This window comes from Lucilia sericata, unplaced genomic scaffold (genome assembly GCF_015586225.1).
Source record: "Lucilia sericata isolate MDLA Ls3-8-SP2 unplaced genomic scaffold, ASM1558622v1 Contig001352F_arrow, whole genome shotgun sequence".
In the NCBI taxonomy this organism is placed as follows: Eukaryota; Metazoa; Arthropoda; class Insecta; order Diptera; family Calliphoridae; genus Lucilia; species Lucilia sericata.
This window is the reverse complement of record NW_023995296.1, coordinates 46,494-68,907: the sequence shown is the minus strand read 5'-3', so window position 1 is coordinate 68,907 and position 22,414 is coordinate 46,494. Positions and strand designations below refer to the sequence as shown.

Sequence of the window (22,414 nt, the reverse complement as noted above, 5' to 3'; positions counted from 1 at the left end):
TCTGAAATTTTGAAAACCCCTCGTTTTGGCCATATTTGTTAAGTTATACTGTTATATTTATAGGATTTGTTATGCCATTTGCAAGACCAATCTGTTGACTTTAAAATCTGGCCTCAGAATTTTTTCATCACATTAGGTTTTCGAGATATCGTATACTAAATTTGGAAAACTCCTGTTTTTTGCCATAATTGATGCGTTATTATAGCTTAACGAGACCTTTATTTATAAAATTTGTTAAGTCATCTGAAAGTCCAAACTATTGACCTCTTAACTTTTTCCTTTTTCGAGATATCATCACCTTCAGTTCGAACTAAAGATATTTTTTTAACTGAAATATTTATTTTTATAAATATAAAATAAATAATAATTTAACTAAAAATTTGTTTTTTTAAATAAAAAAGTTTTAAATTTTTTTATAATGAAAAATAATTTTGTTTTATTTTCTTGTTTTTTTTTTTGATTTTTTTCAAAATATAAATTTGTTTTTTTTTTTTTTTTTGGTTCTCCTTACAAACTATACAAAAGTAATTGAACTACCAATTTTGAACATAATAAAAACTTTTGTTTAAAAAATTCTATTTAGATAAAATTATAAAGTTATTATTATTAAAATAAAATAAAAAAAGTTGTAATATTTTGGCATTATAATTTTGTGTTTATATATTTATTTTGTGTTAAAAGTTAGCTTAACATTTAAAACTAAAAATATAAAATTTTTTGTATTTAAAACTAGAAAATTTTTAAACCTTTGACGGTTTTTGTTAAATTTAAATGGGGTTTGTTGGTTTGTTTGTTTTGCTTACATTAAAATTACAATACATATACATATACATTTAGTTGAGACAAATATATAAGAATACTATATACTATATATAGTTGACATAAACAAATTTGTTTTGTTCGTTTGTTTGTCCGACTGTGAGAAATATACTAAATTAGAATTAATCATAATATTAGGGTAGTAATCATAAAAAGGAACCATTTGCTTAAGTGTAAAAAAAATTATAAAAATAAAATTAAAATATGACTTAAAAAACTAAAATTTTCATATTTACAATTCTTGACAACAGTTCGCATTAGGGGGCATTAAATCTTTTTTTTTAAGATTTAAAACCAAACCTAAGCTACTTAAATAGGGGGGGGGGGGGGGGGAGGGTTTTTTTTTGGGGTTTCTATATACAATTCAAAGCAACGAAAATAAAGAAATAACAAAAAATTTACAAAATTGTTAATGTTTTTGAGTGCAATTCTTACGAATGAGCATTGCGAGCCATGTGCACAAAGAGCCCCACGGGACCATCACACTTTTCTCCGCACATATTACACTTGAACACATCATCACAACTGTGATAGCCCATGTGAATGGTATAGAGTACAGCGTCCTTAAAGAAGATATCACAATATTTGCACTCGTACATGGTGGGCGTGGCCGAGGGACTTGAGTTGGCTGTAGTTGATGCACTGCTGGAGGCAGTAGAGGAGGAATTGGAGCTGTTGCCGGAAGAGGAGGCGGTCGAGGTGGAACTGGTGTTAGAAGGATTGTTGTGGGTATTATGGCCAGTTTCCATACTCTCATCAGCCGAAGAGTGATCATCGATTTTGGTGGGTGGTGCTGAGGCGGCTATGGGCGATGAGGCATTGGGCATTTCAGGAGCACTAACCGCTTGAGGTGAAGTTGGAGCTGAATGCAATTGTTGTGATTTCAATTGTTCATGATCAAGTTTGAGCACACGTCCCTTGCGTCTGGCCGCCGCTGAAGAAGAGAATAGGGGAGTTTCTACATTATCTTCGGCTAATTTCAGATTCATGGCAAATTCGGGAGTTTGTTGTGGCTGCTGATCCTCCTTGGTAGGGGTACCCTGCGACAAATCCATGGCTGAGTCTACTGATTTACCATCGAATTCTTGATCCTCTTCCTCCTCCTCGTCGTCATCACCTTCCAAATCTTCGATTTCCTGCACGGGCTGTTGTTGTTCGTTGTTTTGTTCCTGTTGTTGCTTTTGTAATTGTTCACGCATGCGTGGCGAGAGTTGAGCCAAGACGGCAGCCTGCTGTTGGGCAGCCAACATTTGCAAGTTCAAGTTCCAGTAGGGGAAGAAGGCCATGTTGCGGTTTTGCTGCAGCAAAGAAGCCAAAGGAGGCAAAAGATTGGGTAAATTGCCATTCTGACTGGAGGCTTGAGACTGTTGTGAGGGAGAAATTTGAGAGTTGGCAACTGGTTGTGCTTGTTGCTGTTGCTGCAAAGACATATTAAGAGTCAAGGCTGGTAACTCGGAGGCCACAGAACTGCTGCTTTTGGCGGGAGAGGCAGGCATGTTATTTTGCGTGTTAAGAGGAAAACCTTGCAAAGCAGCAGACAATTGAGAAGTCGAGGGCATTTTCAATTCAGTATTGGATTTTTTCAGATTAGAGCCGGAAGAACCCTTATTCTTGGGGCCACGTCTGGTGCCATAGACATCAATAACAACCGAGGGATTGGGTATGCCCTCTTCATCCAAAACCATGCCGGGTTTATGATCATATTTGCGTAAATGCAATTTGAATGAATGACAATATTTGGTGGCATAATCACAGTCAGCACATCTATATTGATAGACCGAGGAATGAGATTTGCGATGCGAATTCAACATGGACTTATTGACACACGAGTAGGAGCACTTATCGCACTGGAAAGGTTTCAAGTTCTTGTGTTTGCGTATATGATATTCCAAATGATGTTTCAGTTCGGTGACAAAGGGACATTTGGGACACTGTAAAACCTTTTCGGGTTTCATGTGAGTCTTGGCATGTTCCCAAAAGGCCAATTTGGTGATGGCAACCATACCGCAGGATTTGCACTTGTAATTCTTCATTTTACCATGTGAATTGTAGATGGGTAGGCGTATGGTTTCATCATCATCCGAATCGACTATATATTTGAGATCCTCACTGGAATTGGACATTAATTCTTGATCCTGTTGATGATGTTCATTAAGATTGAGGGAATTGGAGGCCTTAGGCGATTTGGGAGGTGTTATATCCATGGGTGGTGTATGACGAGGAGTCAAGGCGGATTTTTCAGAATTATCTAGCAGTGAAGCAGTCAAGGGCTGGGGACTGGGTGTTTGCTGTTGCTGGCGCTGCTGTTGAGTCGACTGTGTATAGAAGTGAGACATGGCGGGTAAAACAGCTTGTGGTAGGCCGGGAGGTGTTAAAGGATTAAAACCCAAAGGCAAATGTGAAGTGACCTGATTTTGTGCGGCCGCCTGTTGGGCCTGTTGGAAATGTTGCTGATACTGTTGTTGCTGCATCAATTGCTGATGCATGCCAGCTGTATCGAAAAATTGCTGTTCACTGTTGTTATTGCTACTGCTGCTGCTGGCCAAATGATGCTGACTATTTTGCGTGGGTGAGGAAGTCATATTGGTATCCATGGCAGAGAATTGCTGCTGTTGTTTCAAATAATTTTCCAAATGTGTACTAGAGGAGGCGGATGAGGGAGCTGGTGAATGTTGTTGTGTCTGGGTTTGTGGTGTTGGACTTAAAGTGCCCGGTTCTGTTTTGATATTGGCGGCAAACATATTGTTATACCAGTTATTGTGTTCCACATAATTAGCGGTGGTTTGCATGGTGTCCCAATTCTGCATGTTGGCAGTTATTAGAATGTGTGTGTGTGTGTTTTCAGGGGGTTAGGTTTAAAGGGGGGTTTTGGTATAAGGTGGGGTATAAAAAATTACCAAAAGAGGAGATCTAAAATGAAAAAGAAAATAAAATAATTTAATAAATAAAAAATTTGTATAAAGTTTACAAAAAAAATATATTGAAAAAATAAGGAAAAAAAGAGCGTGAATTTAACCAAAAAAAAAAAAAAATATTTTTCAAGAAAAGCTAAAAAAGGCGCAAGCGCTAAAATTTACGCGTTTTTTTTAGTTTAGGAGATTTTGTTTTTATATATTTTTTTTTAAGAATTAAAAAGAGTTTTTTTAAGAATACACAAAATATGGTTTTAATTAAAAGAAGATTTTTTTTGAAGTTTTAAAATTTAGCACCATAAAGTTATGTTAATATTAAGGGTGTAAAGAACAAAAAAAATGTGTATGAATTTTTTTACACCCCTCCTTCTCTATAAGGGTGATTTTTTTTTTTGAGTCAAACACTTTTTTATTTGCCTTTTTTTCTGATAAAAAAATGGTTTAATTTTTTTCCTTATTTTTTTCCAACCAATCACAGTTAGTTATATATTTTTTTGTAGGTTTGTATTTTATAGAGTAATCCTTTGGGGGGGAACTTTTAAAAGTACCTTTGGCAATTTTTTTTTAAATTATATCCACAGTGATGTCTTGTTGTTTTTGTTTAGTTTTTTTATAATTTAAATAAATTCGTTGAAATTTAAATGTTTATGTTTTTAACTTCTAGGAAGTTTATTTGTTTAAAAAAGATTTTATAAATCTTTTTCGCACTATAAATTTTTTTAGTTTTTTAAAATCTTTCGTATTCCGTTTTAAGAAAATACTAAAGAGAGAGATGTTTATCGTATTGAAGCTAGAATGCAACTGATGCTGTAAACAAAAATCAGCCAAGTATTTAAACGGCAAACAAGAATTACAAACAGGACTCGGCTCTCTCTAAAAACAAAAACAATTTCCCATTATGCACTAAAGCAGGCACACAAAAACACACACAACTAACTATCTAATACTCTCTACTTTCTCTCTCTCTCACACAGAAACACACGCTCACATACACACACACACACACACACTCTTGTAATTTTAAATTTCCTCTAAACACACAGATTAGTTGAAAAAAAGTCAATATTTGTTCAAAATAAGTAAAAACAAAACACCAACTCTAAGTGTGTGTGTGCTACACACACGCACACTACTACACAGGTAGTTTTAGTTGTTGTTGTTATTATTTTCTAATAATATCCTTTTTTTCTTTGAGCATTAGCTGAGTATTTGTATCAAATTTAAATATTGTGTTTATTTTTTGTTCACGATTTTTATGTTTCCTCTCGCGATTTGTCTTTCTTTCGCACACAGGTAAGGTCAGGTATTTAAATATCGCCTCTCGCTCTCAAAGCCCAAAACAACAAAAAATGGATTTTTAATTTTTAGAATGGATTAAAAAAATTCGTTGAAGATTAAGCAGATTTATAAATGAACCTTACTTAACTTAGACATTTTTTCCTTAAGTCGCGCACTATTTCTTTAAGAAATTTATGAACGGACTTAACTGTTACTTAAGTAAAGTGTAATTTTCAGCATTTGTTTAAATTTTTTTTAGAAAATCAAGCCTTAAAATTTCCAAATTTCTAACGGCTTAAAAAGTGTTTTGTTATTTGCCTTTAAAATACCAAGAAATTATTTATGCCTTAAAGAAAATTCTGGAATTATATTCTAATTTTAACTCTTTATTCGCCACCCCCTCCTCCCCTAAAAACTTAAATTCACCAAAAGTGGTTGTTTCTATATAATTCTTTAAAATTTATTTCTAATAGCTCACGTTTTTCTCCCATTTAATTATATATTTCTCTAACAAATACTAATATTTTATTTAAGTATAGCTAAGTTCTCACTAACAATTTAAAATCTGCAAAATTAGTTAAATTCCTAGTGGTATGAGGCGGTTTACCCAATACAGCCTTTAATGAGCACTGCCTAAGTTCGCCCTATTGTCTACGCAGTCGTTGAACTTCAAATCAACTTAAAAGTTATATTTTAAATATTCCATAGTTATTGGCGTATGTGTATTGAAATTAGCATATCATTATATTATGTTATAGATATTTAATATAAATCTCATTATGATGTTTAGACAACATTTTTAGTAATTGTTTTTTTATATTTTCAATTTAAAAGTAATTTATTTAAATTTTTAAATCTACTATTTTATCCAGTTTTAGTTTGGTTCTAGTTCAGTTCCAGCTTAGTTCTAGTTTAGTTCTAGTTAAATTCTAGTTCAGTTCAAGATTAGTTCTACCTCAGTTTTAGTTGAGTTCTAGTTCAGTTCTAGTTGAATTCTAGTTGAGTTCTAGTTCAGTTCTAGTTCAGTTCTAGTTCAGTTCTAGTTCAGTTCTAGTTCTGTTCTACTTCAGTTCTAGTTCAGTTCTAGTTCAGTTCTAGTTCAGTTCTAGTTCAGATCTAGTTCAGTTCTAGTTCAGTTCTAGTTTAGTTCTAGTTCAGTTCTAGTTCAGTTCTAGTTCAGTTCAAGTTCAGTTCTAGTTCAGTTCTAGTTCAGTTCTAGTTCTAGTTCATTAATGTCAGTTCTAGTTCAGTTCTAGTTCAGTTCTAGTCAGTTCTAGTAGTTCTAGTTCAGTTCTAGTTCAGTTCTAGTTCAGTTCTAGTCAGTTCTAGTTCAGTTCTAGTTCAGTTCTAGTTCAGTTCTAGTTCAGTTCTAGTTCAGTTCTAGTTCAGTTCTAGTTCAGTTCTAGTTTCAGTTCTAGTTCAGTTCTAGTTCAGTTCTAGTTCAGTTCTAGTTAGTTCAGTTCAGTTCTAGTTCAGTTCTAGTTTCAGTTCTAGTTTCAGTTCTAGTTCCAGATTCTAGTTCAAGTCTAGTTCAGTTCTAGTTCATTCAGTCAGTTCTAGTTCAGTTCTAGTTCAGTTTCTAGTTCAGTTCTAGTTTCAGTTCTAGTTTCAGTTCTAGTTTCAGTTCTAGTTCCAGTTCTAGTAGTTCTGTCAGTTCTAGTTTCAGTTCTAGTTCAGTTTCTAGTTCAGTTCTAGATTCAGTTTCTAGTTCAGTCTAGTTCTAGTTCTAGTTCTATTTCTAGTTTCTAGTTCAGTTCTAGTTCAGTTCTAGTTCAGTTCTAGTTCAGTTCTAGTTCAGTTCTAGTTCAGTTCTAGTTCAGTTCTAGTTCAGTTCTAGTTCAGTTCTAGTTCAGTTCTAGTTCAGTTCTAGTTCAGTTCTAGTTCAGTTCTAGTTCAGTTCTAGTTCAGTTCTAGTTCAGTTCTAGTTCAGTTCTAGTTCAGTTCTAGTTCAGTTCTAGTTCAGTTCTAGTTCAGTTCTAGTTCAGTTCTAGTTCAGTTCTAGTTCAGTTCTAGTTCAGTTCTAGTTCAGTTCTAGTTCAGTTCTAGTTCAGTTCTAGTTCAGTTCTAGTTCAGTTCTAGTTCAGTTCTAGTTCAGTTCTAGTTCAGTTCTAGTTCAGTTCTAGTTCAGTTCTAGTTCAGTTCTAGTTCAGTTCTAGTTCAGTTCTAGTTCAGTTCTAGTTCAGTTCTAGTTCAGTTCTAGTTCAGTTCTAGTTCAGTTCTAGTTCAGTTCTAGTTCAGTTCTAGTTCAGTTCTAGTTCAGTTCTAGTTCAGTTCTAGTTCAGTTCTAGTTCAGTTCTAGTTCAGTTCTAGTTCAGTTCTAGTTCAGTTCTAGTTCAGTTCTAGTTCAGTTCTAGTTCAGTTCTAGTTCAGTTCTAGTTCAGTTCTAGTTCAGTTCTAGTTCAGTTCTAGTTCAGTTCTAGTTCAGTTCTAGTTCAGTTCTAGTTCAGTTCTAGTTCAGTTCTAGTTCAGTTCTAGTTCAGTTCTAGTTCAGTTCTAGTTCAGTTAGTTCAGTTCTAGTTCAGTTCTAGTTCAGTTCTAGTTCAGTTCTAGTTCAGTTCTAGTTCAGTTCTAGTTCAGTTCTAGTTCAGTTCTAGTTGAGTTCTAATTGAGTTCCAGTTTAGTTCTAGTTCAGTTCTAGTTCAGTTCTAGTTCAGTTCTAGTTCAGTTCTAGTTCAGTTCTAGTTCAGTTCTAGTTCAGTTCTAGTTCAGTTCTAGTTCAGTTCTAGTTCAGTTCTAGTTCAGTTCTAATTCAGTTCTAGTTCAGTTCTAGTTCAGTTCTAGCTCAGTTCTAGTTCAGTTCTAGTTCAGTTCTAGTTCAGTTCTAGTTCAGTTCTAGTTCAGTTCTAGTTCAGTTCTAGTTCAGTTCTAGTTCAGTTCTAGTTCAGTTCTAGTTCAGTTCTAGTTCAGTTCTAGTTCAGTTCTAGTTCAGTTCTAGTTCAGTTCTAGTTCAGTTCTAGTTCAGTTCTAGTTCAGTTCTAGTTCAGTTCTAGTTCAGTTCTAGTTCAGTTCTAGTTCAGTTCTAGTTCAGTTCTAGTTGAGTTCCAGTTTAGTTCTACTTCAGTTCTAATTCAGTTCTAGTTCTAGTTCAGTTCTAGTTCAGTTCTAATTCAGTTCTAGTTCAGTTCTAGTTCAGTTCTAGTTCAGTTCTAGTTCAGTTCTAGTTCAGTTCTAGTTCAGTTCTAGTTCAGTTCTAGTTCAGTTCTAGTTCAGTTCTAGTTCAGTTCAAGTTCAGTTCAAGTTCAGTTCTAGTTCAGTTCTAGTTCAGTTCTAGTTCAGTTCTAGTTCAGTTCTAGTTCAGTTCTAGTTCAGGTCTAGTTCAGTTCTAGTTCAGTTCTAGTTCAGTTTAGTTCAGTTCTAGTTCAGTTCTAGTTCAGTTCTAGTTCAGTTCTAGTTCAGTTCTAGTTCAGTTCTAGTTCAGTTCTAGTTCAGTTCTAGTTCAGTTCTAGTTCAGTTCCAGTTCAGTTCCAGTTCAGTTCTAGTTCAGTTCTAGTTCAGTTCTAGTTCAGTTCTAGTTCAGTTCTAGTTCAGTTCTAGTTCAGTTCTAGTTCAGTTCTAGTTCAGTTCTAGTTCAGTTCTAGTCCAGTTCTATTTTAGTTCTAGTTCAGTTCCAGTACAGTTTAGTTCAGTTCTATTAAAATTCAACAGAGTTCCTGATATTTTCAGTGTAGGAGATTGCTAGAGCTTTCTTTAACAAAATTGTCAAGATCTGTCGGAGAAGCGTCATGGAGGTTGTCCCACGCAATGGTTCGTACCAAGATGCCTAAATACGATTTTTTATAGAGTAAAACATATAAACAGAGACCCGAACAGTAAATAATTTAAGGTCTAAAGTTATTAACGGTTATGTTTAATATTTACTAAATGAGACAATTTAAATAAATTAATTGCTACAAATTAGTCTGTTTTTGTCTCCTGTTTGAAACAAAAAAAAAAAAAAACAGCCGCATTTTATTTTACTTAAATTTTCTATTTCAAATTCTTGCACTTTTTCTTCTATTAAAAATCCCACCAACGCATTATTATTATTATTACAATTTTCACCAAAATAAAAGTGCGGAAAACACTTTAAAAACAATTAAAAATGTTCTATAATTAATTTAATATAATTATTTAATATAATAATTTGCTAAAACATAAAAAAGAAACAATTTTTCACCAGCAGGAATTAAAAGCATCAACAAGACATTTAGCAAAAATACTACAAGACAAAAAATAATAATAATGACATATAATTTTTAATAGTATTTTTTGTTGTTGTCTACATAAAGAAAGATTTAGTAATGAAAATTTTGCAAAAAAAAAAACTTTCATAAAATAAATGTGCGTATTTTACTTGCACTTAAAATTTTGCGTTTCAAAAATACATTTATTTTTCTAATATTTTTTTTTTTTCATTTATGTGCATTTTTTGTTTTGGGGTTTCTTTTTTTTACGAAAATCTGTTAAAGATCTTTTTTCATTTGAATTTATTTATTTTTCTTAAATTTTTTATTATTTATTTGAATATTTGTATATAAAGATTTTTAGAGGCCAAGTGTAAAATGAATAGTTTTAAAATACAAACAAATATTGCTTTAAATCATTAAAAAAACTGAAATATTAAACAGCAATATATCGTCGACTGGTCTAAAATAAGGCCTATGTGTTTTAATAATTTCAAATTTATAGCTTCGACTATTGTCTAGTCTATAGTCATAGTCTAGTCAATAGTCTAGTCTATAGTGTAGTCTATAATGTAGTCTTTAGTGTAGTCTATAGTGTAGTCTATAGTTTAGTCTATAGTTTAGTCTATAGTGTAGTCTATGGTCTAGTCTATAGTCTAGTCTATAGTCTAGTCTATAGTCTAGTCTATAGTCTAGTCTATAGTCTAGTCTATAGTCTATCTATAGTCTAGTCTATAGTCTAGTCTATAGTCTAGTCTATAGTCTAGTCTATAGTCTAGTCTATAGTCTAGTCTATAGTCTAGTCTATAGTCTAGTCTATAGTCTAGTCTATAGTCTAGTCTATAGTCTAGTCTATAGTCTAGTCTATAGTCTAGTCTATAGTCTAGTCTATAGTCTAGTCTATAGTCTAGTCTATAGTCTAGTCTATAGTCTAGTCTATAGTCTAGTCTATAGTCTAGTCTATAGTCTAGTCTATAGTCTAGTCTATAGTCTAGTCTATAGTCTAGTCTATAGTCTAGTCTATAGTCTAGTCTATAGTCTAGTCTATAGTCTAGTCTATAGTCTAGTCTATAGTCTAGTCTATAGTCTAGTCTATAGTCTAGTCTATAGTCTAGTCTATAGTCTAGTCTATAGTCTAGTCTTAGTCTAGTCTATAGTCTAGTCTATAGTCTAGTCTATAGTCTAGTCTATAGTCTATAGTCTAGTCTATAGTCTAGTCTATAGTCTAGTCTATAGTCTAGTCTATAGTCTAGTCTATAGTCTAGTCTATAGTCTAGTCTATAGTCTAGTCTATAGTCTAGTCTATAGTCTAGTCTATAGTCTAGTCTATAGTCTAGTCTATAGTCTAGTCTATAGTCTAGTCTATAGTCTAGTCTATAGTCTAGTCTATAGTCTAGTCTATAGTCTAGTCTATAGTCTAGTCTATAGTCTAGTCTATAGTCTAGTCTATAGTCTAGTCTATAGTCTAGTCTATAGTCTAGTCTATAGTCTAGTCTATAGTCTAGTCTATAGTCTAGTCTATAGTCTAGTCTATAGTCTAGTCTATAGTCTAGTCTATAGTCTAGTCTATAGTCTAGTCTATAGTCTAGTCTATAGTCTAGTCTATAGTCTAGTCTATAGTCTAGTCTATAGTCTAGTCTATAGTCTAGTCTATAGTCCTAGTCTATAGTCTAGTCTATAGTCTAGTCTATAGTCTAGGTCTTAGTCCTAGTCTATAGTCTAGTCTATAGTCTAGTCTATAGTCTAGTCTTAAGTCCTAGTCTATAGTCTAGTCTATAGTCTAGTCTATAGTCTAGTCTATAGTCTAGTCTATAGTCTAGTCCTATAGTCTAGTCTATAGTCTAGTCTATAGTCTAGTCTATAGTCTAGTCTATAGCTAGTCTATAGTCTATAGTCTAGTCTATAGTCTAGTCTATAGTCTGTCTATAGTCTAGTCTATAGTCTAGTCATAGTCCTAGTCTATACTCTAGTCTATAGTCTAGTCTATAGTCTAGTCTATAGTCTAGTCTATAGTCTAGTCTAGTCTAGTCTATAGTCTAGTCTATAGTCTAGTCTAGAGTCTAGGTCTATAGTCTAGTCTATAGTCTAGTCTATAGTCTAGTCTATAGTCTAGTCTATAGTCTAGTCTATAGTCTAGTCTAAAGTCTAGTCTAAAGTCTAGTCTATAGTCTAGTCTATAGTCTAGTCTGTAGTCTTGTCTAAAGTCTAGTCTATAGTCTAGTCTATAGTTTTTGTTTAGCTATAGTCATCTTCAAATTATAACAATTTCGAAACTAATTTCCTCATGTACTTATTTCAAAATTAATTGTATCCACTATTGAGATTTATATGCACTTTTTTGTTGTTCTTGTCGTAATTTTTTTTACAAATCACAACATGTGCAGTTGATTTTTTTCATTTCTCTGTTTTTTGTTTGTTACAGGAAAATTAGAAAATTTTTTGTTCATGCATTTCCAAAATCGCAAAAAAAAAAAAATAAGAAAAGATAGAGATATTTTTGTATTTGTGTATACAGTTTAGTGTAAATAAACGTTTTTACGGACTTATTTTTTTTCGAAAAGATTTCTAATACGAAAATTTAGCAGCAGCAACAACAAGAACGAAAAAGTAAATATTGAACATTGAACAAGATAAACAATGAAAGTGGTAAGTAAAGACTTTAGAGGGCACTACTATTTGAAGAAAAATACAAAATAGTTTAAGTTTATCGGAAATGGGGATCGAACTTGAGCCTGAGTAATATACATGAAAAACTTATAGGTTTCATTGTGTTTAAAATTTAAAGTTGATACCAGCATTAAGCAAAAGAGAAAATTAATTTTTCATTATATTGTAGTGACCAACTCTTCACCTCTGCCACCCAATACCCTTAACCTTGTAAGTAGGGTATTTATTATTAAAAAATATTTATAGTTGTGAACAAAAAAGTGCAGTGCAAAATGAAAAAAAAAAAAAACTTAAACAAAAATCAACCCAAAAAAATCATTAAATAAAAACGTTTTAGTTCTGGTATTTTTCCTATGAAAAACTATAATATAGATATTTGTTTATTTGAAAAAATTATATATTTTAACAAAAATGTTTCTTTTTTGTGTTCTTTTTCTTCTACTATGCAGTATTTGAAAATAAAGCCAAAAGACGTAAATGCTAAAATTTATGCATTTTTTACAAAAAAAAAAAAAACAAGAAAATTAAAAAAAAACATTTTTGAAAAAAATCTAGTAAGTTTTTTTGATGATTGAAATGACAATAGCAAGGCAAAGTAAGGGGGGGCTGGGGTTAGTTTATAAAATAAAATAAAATACAAAAACTGTAAAATGATTAATTTTGAATATAACTACTGCTTTGCCACCTGTTTTACTTTCATGGTTAGATTACCTTTAGACCCCCCCTTTTGTTACCACTCTATTTTAGTATCATTACGACAAAACGTTTCATGTGAGACACCAACAAAATTAAACAATTAGATTTTTAGACATCTTCATAATAAATATATCACAAAAAGATGACAAAAATCTACCAAAAATTGATGACTATTATTTGACGAAAACATGAATATGAAACGCGCTAATGAATATTTTACAAAAAATTATGACAAATATGTAAAAATAAATAGGTGTGCTATGGGAAATTTGACAATATTTTCGATAGGATAACTACTTTGTGGGTAAATGATAGTTTAAACTATAGTCCAATCTATAGTTTAGATTGTACTATAGTCTATAGTTTAGACTGTGGACTGGTCTATAATTTTGACTATTAACTAGTCTACAGTTTAGACTACAGTCTACACTATAGTTTAGGCAATAGCTGGGTCTATAGTTTGGACTTTAGTATACTCAAAAGATTGGGTTACAGTCTACTCTAGTCTATGATGAAGACTATAGACTAGTCTATAGTTCTGACAATAGTATAGTCAATAATTTGGATCATAATATAGTCTAGACTATATGAAGACTATAGACTAGTCTATAGTTCTGACAATAGTATAGTCAATAATTTGGATCACAATATAGTCTAGACTATATAGTTACGGTTAGACTATAGTCTTGTATATAGTTTAGCCTAAAGTCTAGTCTATAATTTAGACTAAAGTCTAGTCTATAGTTTAGGCTATAGTCTAGTCTATAGTTTAGACTATAGTCTAGTCTATAGTTTAGACTACAGTTTAGTCTATAGTTTAGACTACAGTCTAGTCTACAGTTTAGACTATAGTCTAGTCTATATTTTAGACTATAGTCTAGTCCATAGTTGGGATCATAATCCAGTATATAATCTAGTTATGGTTAGACTATAGTATTGTCTATAGTTTAGACTATAATCTAGTTTGTAGTTTAGACTATTGTAGACAAACCTATAGTCTAACCATAAGTAGGTTACATAGACTGGACTAGGTTATGATTCATATTATTGACTTTACTTAGACTATAGTCTAGTCTATAGTTTGATCTATAGTCTAGTCCATAGTTCAGACTATAGTCTAATCAGTAGTTTAGACTATAGTCTAGTCAATAGTTTAGACTATAGTCTAGTCTATAGTGTAGACTATAGTATAGTCTATAGTTTAGACTATAGTCTAGTCTATAGTTTAGACTATAGTCTAGTTTATAGCTTAGACTATAGTCTAGTCTATAGTTTGGATCATTTTAGATCAGTTTAGACTATAGTCTAGTCTATAGTTTATAGTCTATACCATAGTCAATAATTTGGATCATAATCTAGTCTAGCCTATACTATAGTCAAGTCTATAGTTTAGACTATCGTCTTGTCTATAGTTTAAACTATAGACTATAGCCTAGTCTATAGTTTATACTATATTCTATTCTATAGTTTAGACTATAGTCTATAGTCTAGTTTATAGTTTAGACTATAGTCTATAGTTTAGACTATAGTCTATAGTTCAGACTATAATCCAGTCTATAGTTTAGACTATAGTCTAGTCTGTAGTTTAGACTATAGTCTAGTCTATAGTTTAGACTATAGTCTGGTCTATAGTTTAGACTATAGTCTGGTCTATAGTTCAGACTATAGTCTAGTCTATAGTCGAGTCTATAGTTTAGAATATAGTCTAATCTGTAGTTTAGTAGTTTAGTATAGTAAATAGTTTAGACCATACACTGGTAATAATTTAGACTATGGGTTGGACTATAGTTTAGATAATAAATAAACTTTAGTCCAAAGTTTAGTTATAAATCAGACTTTAGTTTAGTATATAATTTAAACTTTAGTCTGATCAAAAGTTTGGACTATAGTCTAGTCTATGGTCAAGTTTTTGGTTTAGTCTATATTTCTGGCTATAGTATAGTCACTATTTTTGGATCATAATCAATCATAGTATATAGTTCAGATTATAGTCTAGTCTACAGTTTAGACTATAGTCTAGTCTGCAGTTTTGATTATAGTCTATAGTTTAGACTATGGTCTGGTCAAAAGTTTGGATTATAGTCTATATTAAACTTAAGTTCATGACTAGACTATAGTATAAACTCTACAGTTTATATAGTCTATAGTCTAGTCTATAGTTTTGAATATACATTGTTCGGTCTATTTTAGACTGTAATCTAGTCTATAGTTTAGGCTATAGTATATTATACACTTTGGACTAAAGTCTAGTCTAGAGTTTACATTATATTTTAGTCTTTCTTGTCTATAGTTTAGATTAGAATCTAGTCTAAAGTTTTCACTTAAATCAAGTCCATGATTTAGACTTAATCTAGCCTATAGTTTAGACTTTAGACTATGGTTTAGAATATAGTTTTGTATGTAGGTTAGACTGTAGTTTAGATTACAAATTAGACCACAGTCCAGACTATAGTTTATATTATAGTATAGCCTATGATTAAGACTAAAGTCTGGTATATATATATTACACTAAAGTTTGGACTATAGTTTAGATTTTACTTTAGTTGATAGTTTAGACTACAGTTCCGTCTATAGTATAGACTGAAGTCTAGTCATTAGTTTAGACTAGTGTTTAGTCTATAGTACAGACAAGATTCAATTCTTTAGTTTTGATTAGAAGCTAGTCTACAGTTAAGTCTACAGTTATACTTAGTCTAGTGTATAATTTATACTTAGTAGATTCTACTGTTTGAACTTAGTCTAGTTCAGGTTTAAATGCTATTAATTTATAAGTTTTTACCCACAAAAAGTTATTACTTATCATTGTAATGTTTAATGTTATCAAAAAGTCCCAAACTTATTACAATAGTACTAAAACTTCCAACCCTGCTGTAAAAAGTTATTTTAATATTGAGTAAAAGTAGAACAAAAAAAAAACTGAGTAATAAAATTTGTCAAACTCAACTTGCGCTCAATTAAATTCGCAGCCACTTAAAATTTGGAGGAGATTTTAAATATAACTTCTTTCCTTTCTATTTCTCAAGATTTGCATAATAGTATGTATACTTAAGTGAACTTTAAAGAGCGAGACTTAGATAAATTCGAGGGTGGTTTTTGGAAAAAATATGACATTTTTTTAGAATGAAATTTAATTAAGTCTAGATTGGAAAAAAGGAATGCAGTAAATTTTAGACGACTAAGGGAATATGCCATACTTTAAAAGTCTGTTTTGATGTAAGTTTTGAAAGTTGGAAACAAGAAGTTTGTAAGACTTATATTTCAAAATAAGTTTTTGAGTTAGTAATGTAGGGTGTTTTGACTTATTTTTATTATTTATACTAAAAAATAATAAAAATTTTATAAAAAATAGAATATATTACAACTTTGACTTTGATTAAATTACAAAACAACATAAAAATTTTTAAAAAATTTAAATGAAAAAAAAACAAGACAATTTTGATTTAAACAAAATTTAATAGATTTTTAAAGAAAAAACATTTTGGCAGATGACGTGTAAAAAGCCACATAAAAAACTGCCAAGTTGAAAGAAAAAAAAAACCGATTTAAAAATGTGTGTATATATTTTCGCTAAAAATCTCGACTGCACTTTTAGTACGAGTAGTAATAAGCAAAATGGGCAATATTTAGATTTTTTTTTTATTTTTTGCTATTCATAAACAAAAAGAAAAAAAAAAAAATATTAAGAAAAATGCGCTTTTAAAAATAATGCAGTTTTTATTTTCAATTTTTATTTTTTTTTGTCGGTGAATGATGAGCATGTTGATGTTGATGATGAAGATGCTGTTTTGTTTAAAAATTTTTTGAAGGTTACTTAAAATAAAAAGTCAAAATTTGTGGGTGGTATGTGTGTGTGTGTGTTTTTTTAATAAATATAAATAATAAAAATATATTATAGGTTTTTATATAAAATAGTAAATAAATACCTGAAAATCTCCCTTTTCTAAGCTCCCACTCCAGTTGTTAAGGAGGTTTTGCCTTTTTTTCTTTTCTTTTTTTGTTTCTTTTTTATATTTCTTTCTTTCTTTTTTAAGGTTTAAATGTGTATTTTTTGGTGTTTTTTTTTTGTATTTCTTCTTTTATTTTCTATATTTCTTACGCATGACCAAAAATTTTTTTTATTTTGTTTTTTTATACTTTTTGATTTGTTTAGACTAGCCACCAAATGCTTTCCTTTGATTTTTTTTGCAACAAAAGTAATCAAAAATTTACTGTTATTTTTCCAAGTTTATTTAAGTTTAATTTTCTTTTTTTTATTAAGAGAAATATATTTTGTAACACTTTTTTTTTAAATAAATTAATAAATATTTTGTTAATTTTTATAAATAATTTAATTTCTTTTCCTTTTATTGTTAATTTATTTTATTAATTATTAAACAATTTCTTTTTTATATTAAATTCAAAATATTTCTAGTCTTTCCACCTTAATCCTTAACGTTTAGAGGCTCTGAGCACGACTAATGTTTCATTTTGCTCAGCATCACTTAATGTACTACAATGTAATAAAAAAAAAATAATATAATATCTAATAATGCTCCCTGAGTATCCAAAAATCAAAATACCTCATCATCATCATACACATACTCTTCTCTAACATAAAAATCCACCAAAATCTAAAAATTCCCAAAATTATCAAAAACAAACTTTCTAAGCACAAACAACATACATGCACTTGGTGCAGTTTTACAACAACAGCTATCATTGTTTTGCTCTCATTATTTTACAAATAATTATAATTCTCTAAAGCACTCTTACACGCGTTCGTTTTGTTCTCTTCTAAAAACACCTCTTTCTTCCTATTTCCATTTTACTACTTTTGTCTGCTTGCACTTTCTGCTCTGCTCCCCCTACTCAGTCATTAAGTAGCAGAGAAGAAGAAGAAAAATATCCCTTTTCAAAGTTATTTTTCTCCCCCACGAAATATTTTGCTGTAAAGTTAAACTGTCTAGCAGGGTAGGACAAACATTTGGCGCTCTGGTGCCTTTGTTAATAATATTTGGGAGGGAAGGGTTACCAAAATGAACTATGTATGTATATCAATCACCTAAGAGATTTATGACTTCGAAATATTATTTATATTTCCCATAATATAGATCTGAACTAGATCAGAACTAGAACTAAACTGGAAATGAACTAGAACTGAACTCGAACTGAAATAGAACTGAACTAGAACTGAACTAGAACTGAACTAGAACTGAACTAGAACTGAACTAGAACTGAACTAGAACTGAACTAGAACTGAACTAGAACTGAACTAGAACTGAACTAGAACTGAACTAGAACTGAACTAGAACTAACTAGAACTGAACTAGAACTCAACTAGAACTGAACTAGAACTGAACTAGAACTGAACTAGAACTGAACTAGAACTGAACTAGAACTGAACTAGAACTGAACTAGAACTGAACTAGAACTGAACTAGAACTGAACTAGAACTGAACTAGAACTGAACTAGAACTGAACTTAGAACTGAACTAGAACTGAACTAGAACTGAACTAGAACTGAACTAGAACTGAACTAGAACTGAACTAGAACTGAACTAGAACTGAACTAAAACTGAACTAGAACTAAACTAGAACTGAACTAGAACCGAAATAAAACTGATCTGGAACTAAAGTAAAACTGAACTAGAACTAGTACTGAAGTAGAACTGAACTAGAACTGAACTAGAACTGAACTAGAACTGAACTAGAACTGAACTAGAACTGAACTAGAACTGAACTAGAACTGAACTAGAACTGAACTAGAACTGAACTAGAACTGAACTAGAACTGAACTAGAACTGAACTAGAACTGAACTAGAACTGAACTAGAACTGAACTAGAACTAAACTAGAACTGACCTAGAACTGAACTAGAACTGAACTAGAACTGAACTAGAACTGAACTAGAACAGAACTAGAACAGAACTAGAACAGAACTAGAACTGAACTAGAACTGAACTAGAACTGAACTAGAACTGAACTAGAACTGAACTAGAACTGAACTAAAACTGAACTAGAACTAAACTAGAACTGAATTAGAACCGAAATAAAACTGATCTGGAACCAAAGTAAAACTGAACTAGAACTAGTACTGAAGTAGAACTGAACTGGAACTGAACTAGAACTGAACTAGAACTGAACTAGAACTGAACTAGAACTGAACTAGAACTGAACTAGAACTGAACTAGAACTGAACTAGAACTGAACTAGAACTGAACTAGAACTGAACTAGAACTGAACTAGAACTGAACTAGAACTGAACTAGAACTGAACTAGAACTGAACTAGAACTGAACTAGAACTGAACTAGAACTGAACTAGAACTGAACTAGAACTGAATTAGAACTGAACTAGAACTGAACTAGAACTGAACTAGAATTGAACTAGAACTGAATTAGAAGTAAACTAAAACTGAATTAGATCTGAAATTTAGGGAACAACTCCAGATATCCTCAAATCAATTGGTAGAAATTTTCACAGAGTATTCAATTCGTTAAACAATACATACATACATATTTAATACAACTAGAGTTCGCCCAGCGGTCGAAATTCGACCAGAACCTATGCTGGAAAAAATGCATAAATATGCTAAAATAAAACACTTTTTTGTAGTTCAAATCTGCGGTAAAAAATTGACTTTATTGATATTATCAAAGTGTATAATTTGCTTTGATTAATGTTTTCTTTTAGAAAATGTGATGGGTTTTTGGTAAAAGTCCCATCAGAAGTTCAAAACCTCAATTGTCAAAATTAGTTATACAACTTGTTTTACAAAAGTATTTCAACTATTTTAAAAATAATAAATAACGAACATTTCTTCTATCGACTTATTAGCCCCTACATATTTACGCTACGTTCACAATGATGGAGTACTCTACTGTACACACCAAGATATGTTAGCTGTCCAAAATACAGAGTGGAAATGTTCTAAATAATTTGTCAAAACAATAAAAATATATAAAATAAATAACGTCTTATCTTATTATAAATAAATTTTATTTGGATGTCATTAGTAGTCCTTCCATCAAGTATATGCTGTATAAATTCTCCCTTATAACACTCGACAAAGACTTCAGCAGACCTACGGTTAAACATTCTTCATCCCAAAAGACATGATTTATATTTAGCAGTTTTATCTATTTTTATATAGCATATAACCACCACCTATTTAACTTACAGTTTTCACTTTACACTACTATTTCCTAATTGGTTAGAATAACCCAAAAAAGAAGAATATCATCAAATCTTCGCTGTGCTAAACCTGCATATAAGCGATATACCTATCCATTTATTGTGGTGTATCATGTACCGGCATGACGAACTAAACTTTACTTACATATATTTTATACAGGCTTTTTTTATTACTTACTGACACTGAATCAATTCGTTAATCCATCCTTTAAATCTTCCAAATCAATCAAAACTAATAATTATGTATCAATACATAACTTTTGACATTCTTATAGTTTTCCGATCTTTGTCTTTAAAATATTCTACGGTCGTTAAAAAGTTAGGGAATTGAAAATTCGTTAATGTAACCGATATTTGTCATTACTTTACGATATCAATACTTAAAATTAAAAGAATTACTGAATTCCGGTACTGATGCCCTACCAATATTTTTCCAGGTCAAACACCAATATCAGTACATTTTTTGGCATATCTTGAGGTGTCCCCACATGTTTTTATATTCCCAGTTCGTTGTTTCCTCAGGAAAGTCCTTCAATTTAATTATTTTGAAAAGTTTAAATAACGAAAAACCTTCAATCGAAAACTCTAAATATAAAACTGAAGTCCTACTTCTTATAAAAATATACGATTTGGTAGATGTTATAACAAAATAGATCATTATCTCATTCACAATTTAGCACTTTACACAAAAATATAAAACAATAAAATCCTATTTTCGCATTGCCTGAGCCTGTTTACATACTTATTTGTTTACAAAAATCTTATTAAAAACAACAAAAACAAATATCATGCAAAATACAAAAAGAAAACAGCAACAGAGAAGTTAAACGTTTCTGCACTCTCCTCTCTTTTTTTCAAAAGGCCGTTTTGTTTACTTTTTTGTTTTGTTTCATGCTTTGTTTGTTTTTAATTTCAAGAATACGTACGTGTGACTATTGTTTCTATGTATTAGTAACAACTTTAAACGCTTATAGCTCCTAAAATTCTGAACCGATCTCATTAATATATATATTGTGCACATCTGTGAACAAATACCTTTAAAATGATATATTTTTTGCCAAGATCAGATGTATACCTTAAGAGTAAAAGGGGTCACAAAAAATCGTCTTGCCTATTAATTATATAGATTCTGATTAATCGGGAACTTAAAAAGAATAAGAGTGGATTATATTTTAGATACTAAAGATATTTTGATATTCAAAAAGTTCAAAAAATTCAAATTTTTTAAAATATATCATTTTAAGTACTTTCCTATCTTGAAATGATCCAAAATAGAACAAAAATGTTTCCCAATTTCCAGCCAGATCTCCGCAATAGTCTTGCCCGTGTAAAACAAAATGTTTTAAGTATGTATCATCACTAATAATAAATAATTAAATTGTAAAACAAAATTTTTGTTTTAGATTTGAATTTGATTTTTCTTCCTTTTCATTGTCCCCACCAAAAATCATGCTGCAAATGCATATGTTTGTCTACTCTCTCCCTCTCTAATACTATTACTTTTTTGTGCAGAAGTGCATGATACATTTTTTTTTGTTGCTGCTCTCTAAATTTCTAATTTTCTCTATTTCTAGGTTTTTTGTTGTTTTAGACATTTTCGCAAAAAAATGTGTTAATGTACCGCATATGTATGAGCGAGTTGCATGGGTGTTTGTATGAATGCGTGCGAGGCCTTAGAGTGTGTTAGTGAGTGAGTGTTGTTTTGTCTATTGTTTTTTCGTCTACATTATTCCTGTTTATCCTTTTGAGCATCATAATATCCTGCTGTTATTCTTAGTGTTGTAGTTGTTGTTTGTTATTTTATTTTTGTGTTGTTGTAGTTTTAGTTTTGTTGTGTATAGAAAATAAAATTATTTGGAGGATATTTTTTGTTGCTGTTGTTTTTGCTGTTGCGTATATTTTTCGTAGCTTATTATGTATCCGTTTAACGCGTGTCTATATTCGTCTATTTTATTATTTGCATCAGAACAAAATTAAATATGTTTTTTTCTAGTTCTGGACATTTTTATTATGTTTTGTTGTTGTTGTTGTTGTTGTCTTTTTGAAGTCCAATAATGGGGAAATTAAAAATATAAATTTAATGGAAATTTTTAAAGAGTTTAGAATTAGAAGAATTGTTGTAAAATTAGATTTTTGTTTAAAGGTATAATTTTTATTAAAAGTTAGGGAAATTTTTAGAAACATTAAAAAGTTGGTCAGTAAATTTAAAATTTTAGTGCAAAATAATACTAAACTAAAGCCGAACTAAAATTGAAACTGAATTAGAATTGAACTAAAACTGAACTAGAACTGAACAAGAACTAAAACTGAACTAGAACTGAACAAGAACTAACTAGAACTGAACTAGACCTGAACTAGACCTGAACTAGAACTGAACTAGAACTGAACTAGAACTGAACTAGAACTAAACTAGAACTGAACTAGAACTGAACTAGAACTGAACTAGAACTGAAGTAGAACTGAACTAGAACTGAACTAGAACTGAACTAGAACTGAACTAGAACTGAACTAGAACTGAAGTAGAACTGAACTAGGAACAACTAGAACTGAACTAGAACTGAACTAGAACTGAACTAGAACTGAACTAGAACTAAACCTAGAACTGAACTAGAACTGAACTAGAACTGAACTAGAACTGAACTAGAACTGAACTAGAACTGAACTAGAACTGAACTAGAACTGAACTAGAACTGAACTAGAACTAGACT

The 22,414-nt window shown here is 30.9% G+C and overlaps 1 protein-coding gene across 1 annotated transcript; it reads right to left on the bottom strand.

The window, feature by feature from the left end:
- Nucleotides 1–506: 506 nt before the first annotated feature.
- LOC119611056 (protein hunchback) lies at nt 507–17,009 on the bottom strand. Its single transcript, XM_037966511.1, has 2 exons — nt 16,459–17,009; nt 507–3,729 (listed from the first exon to the last, which is right to left on the bottom strand). Exon 2 carries the CDS (start codon nt 3,624–3,626, stop codon nt 1,251–1,253), a length of 2,376 nt encoding a protein of 791 aa, XP_037822439.1. The 5' UTR covers nt 3,627–3,729; nt 16,459–17,009; the 3' UTR covers nt 507–1,250.
- Nucleotides 17,010–22,414: the final 5,405 nt, after the last annotated feature.

Bases quoted from the DNA above. Each gene is read 5' to 3' on its own strand.
- LOC119611056 (XM_037966511.1), bottom strand. From the start codon at position 3,626: ATGCAGAATTGGGACACCATGCAAACCACCGCTAATTATGTGGAACAC.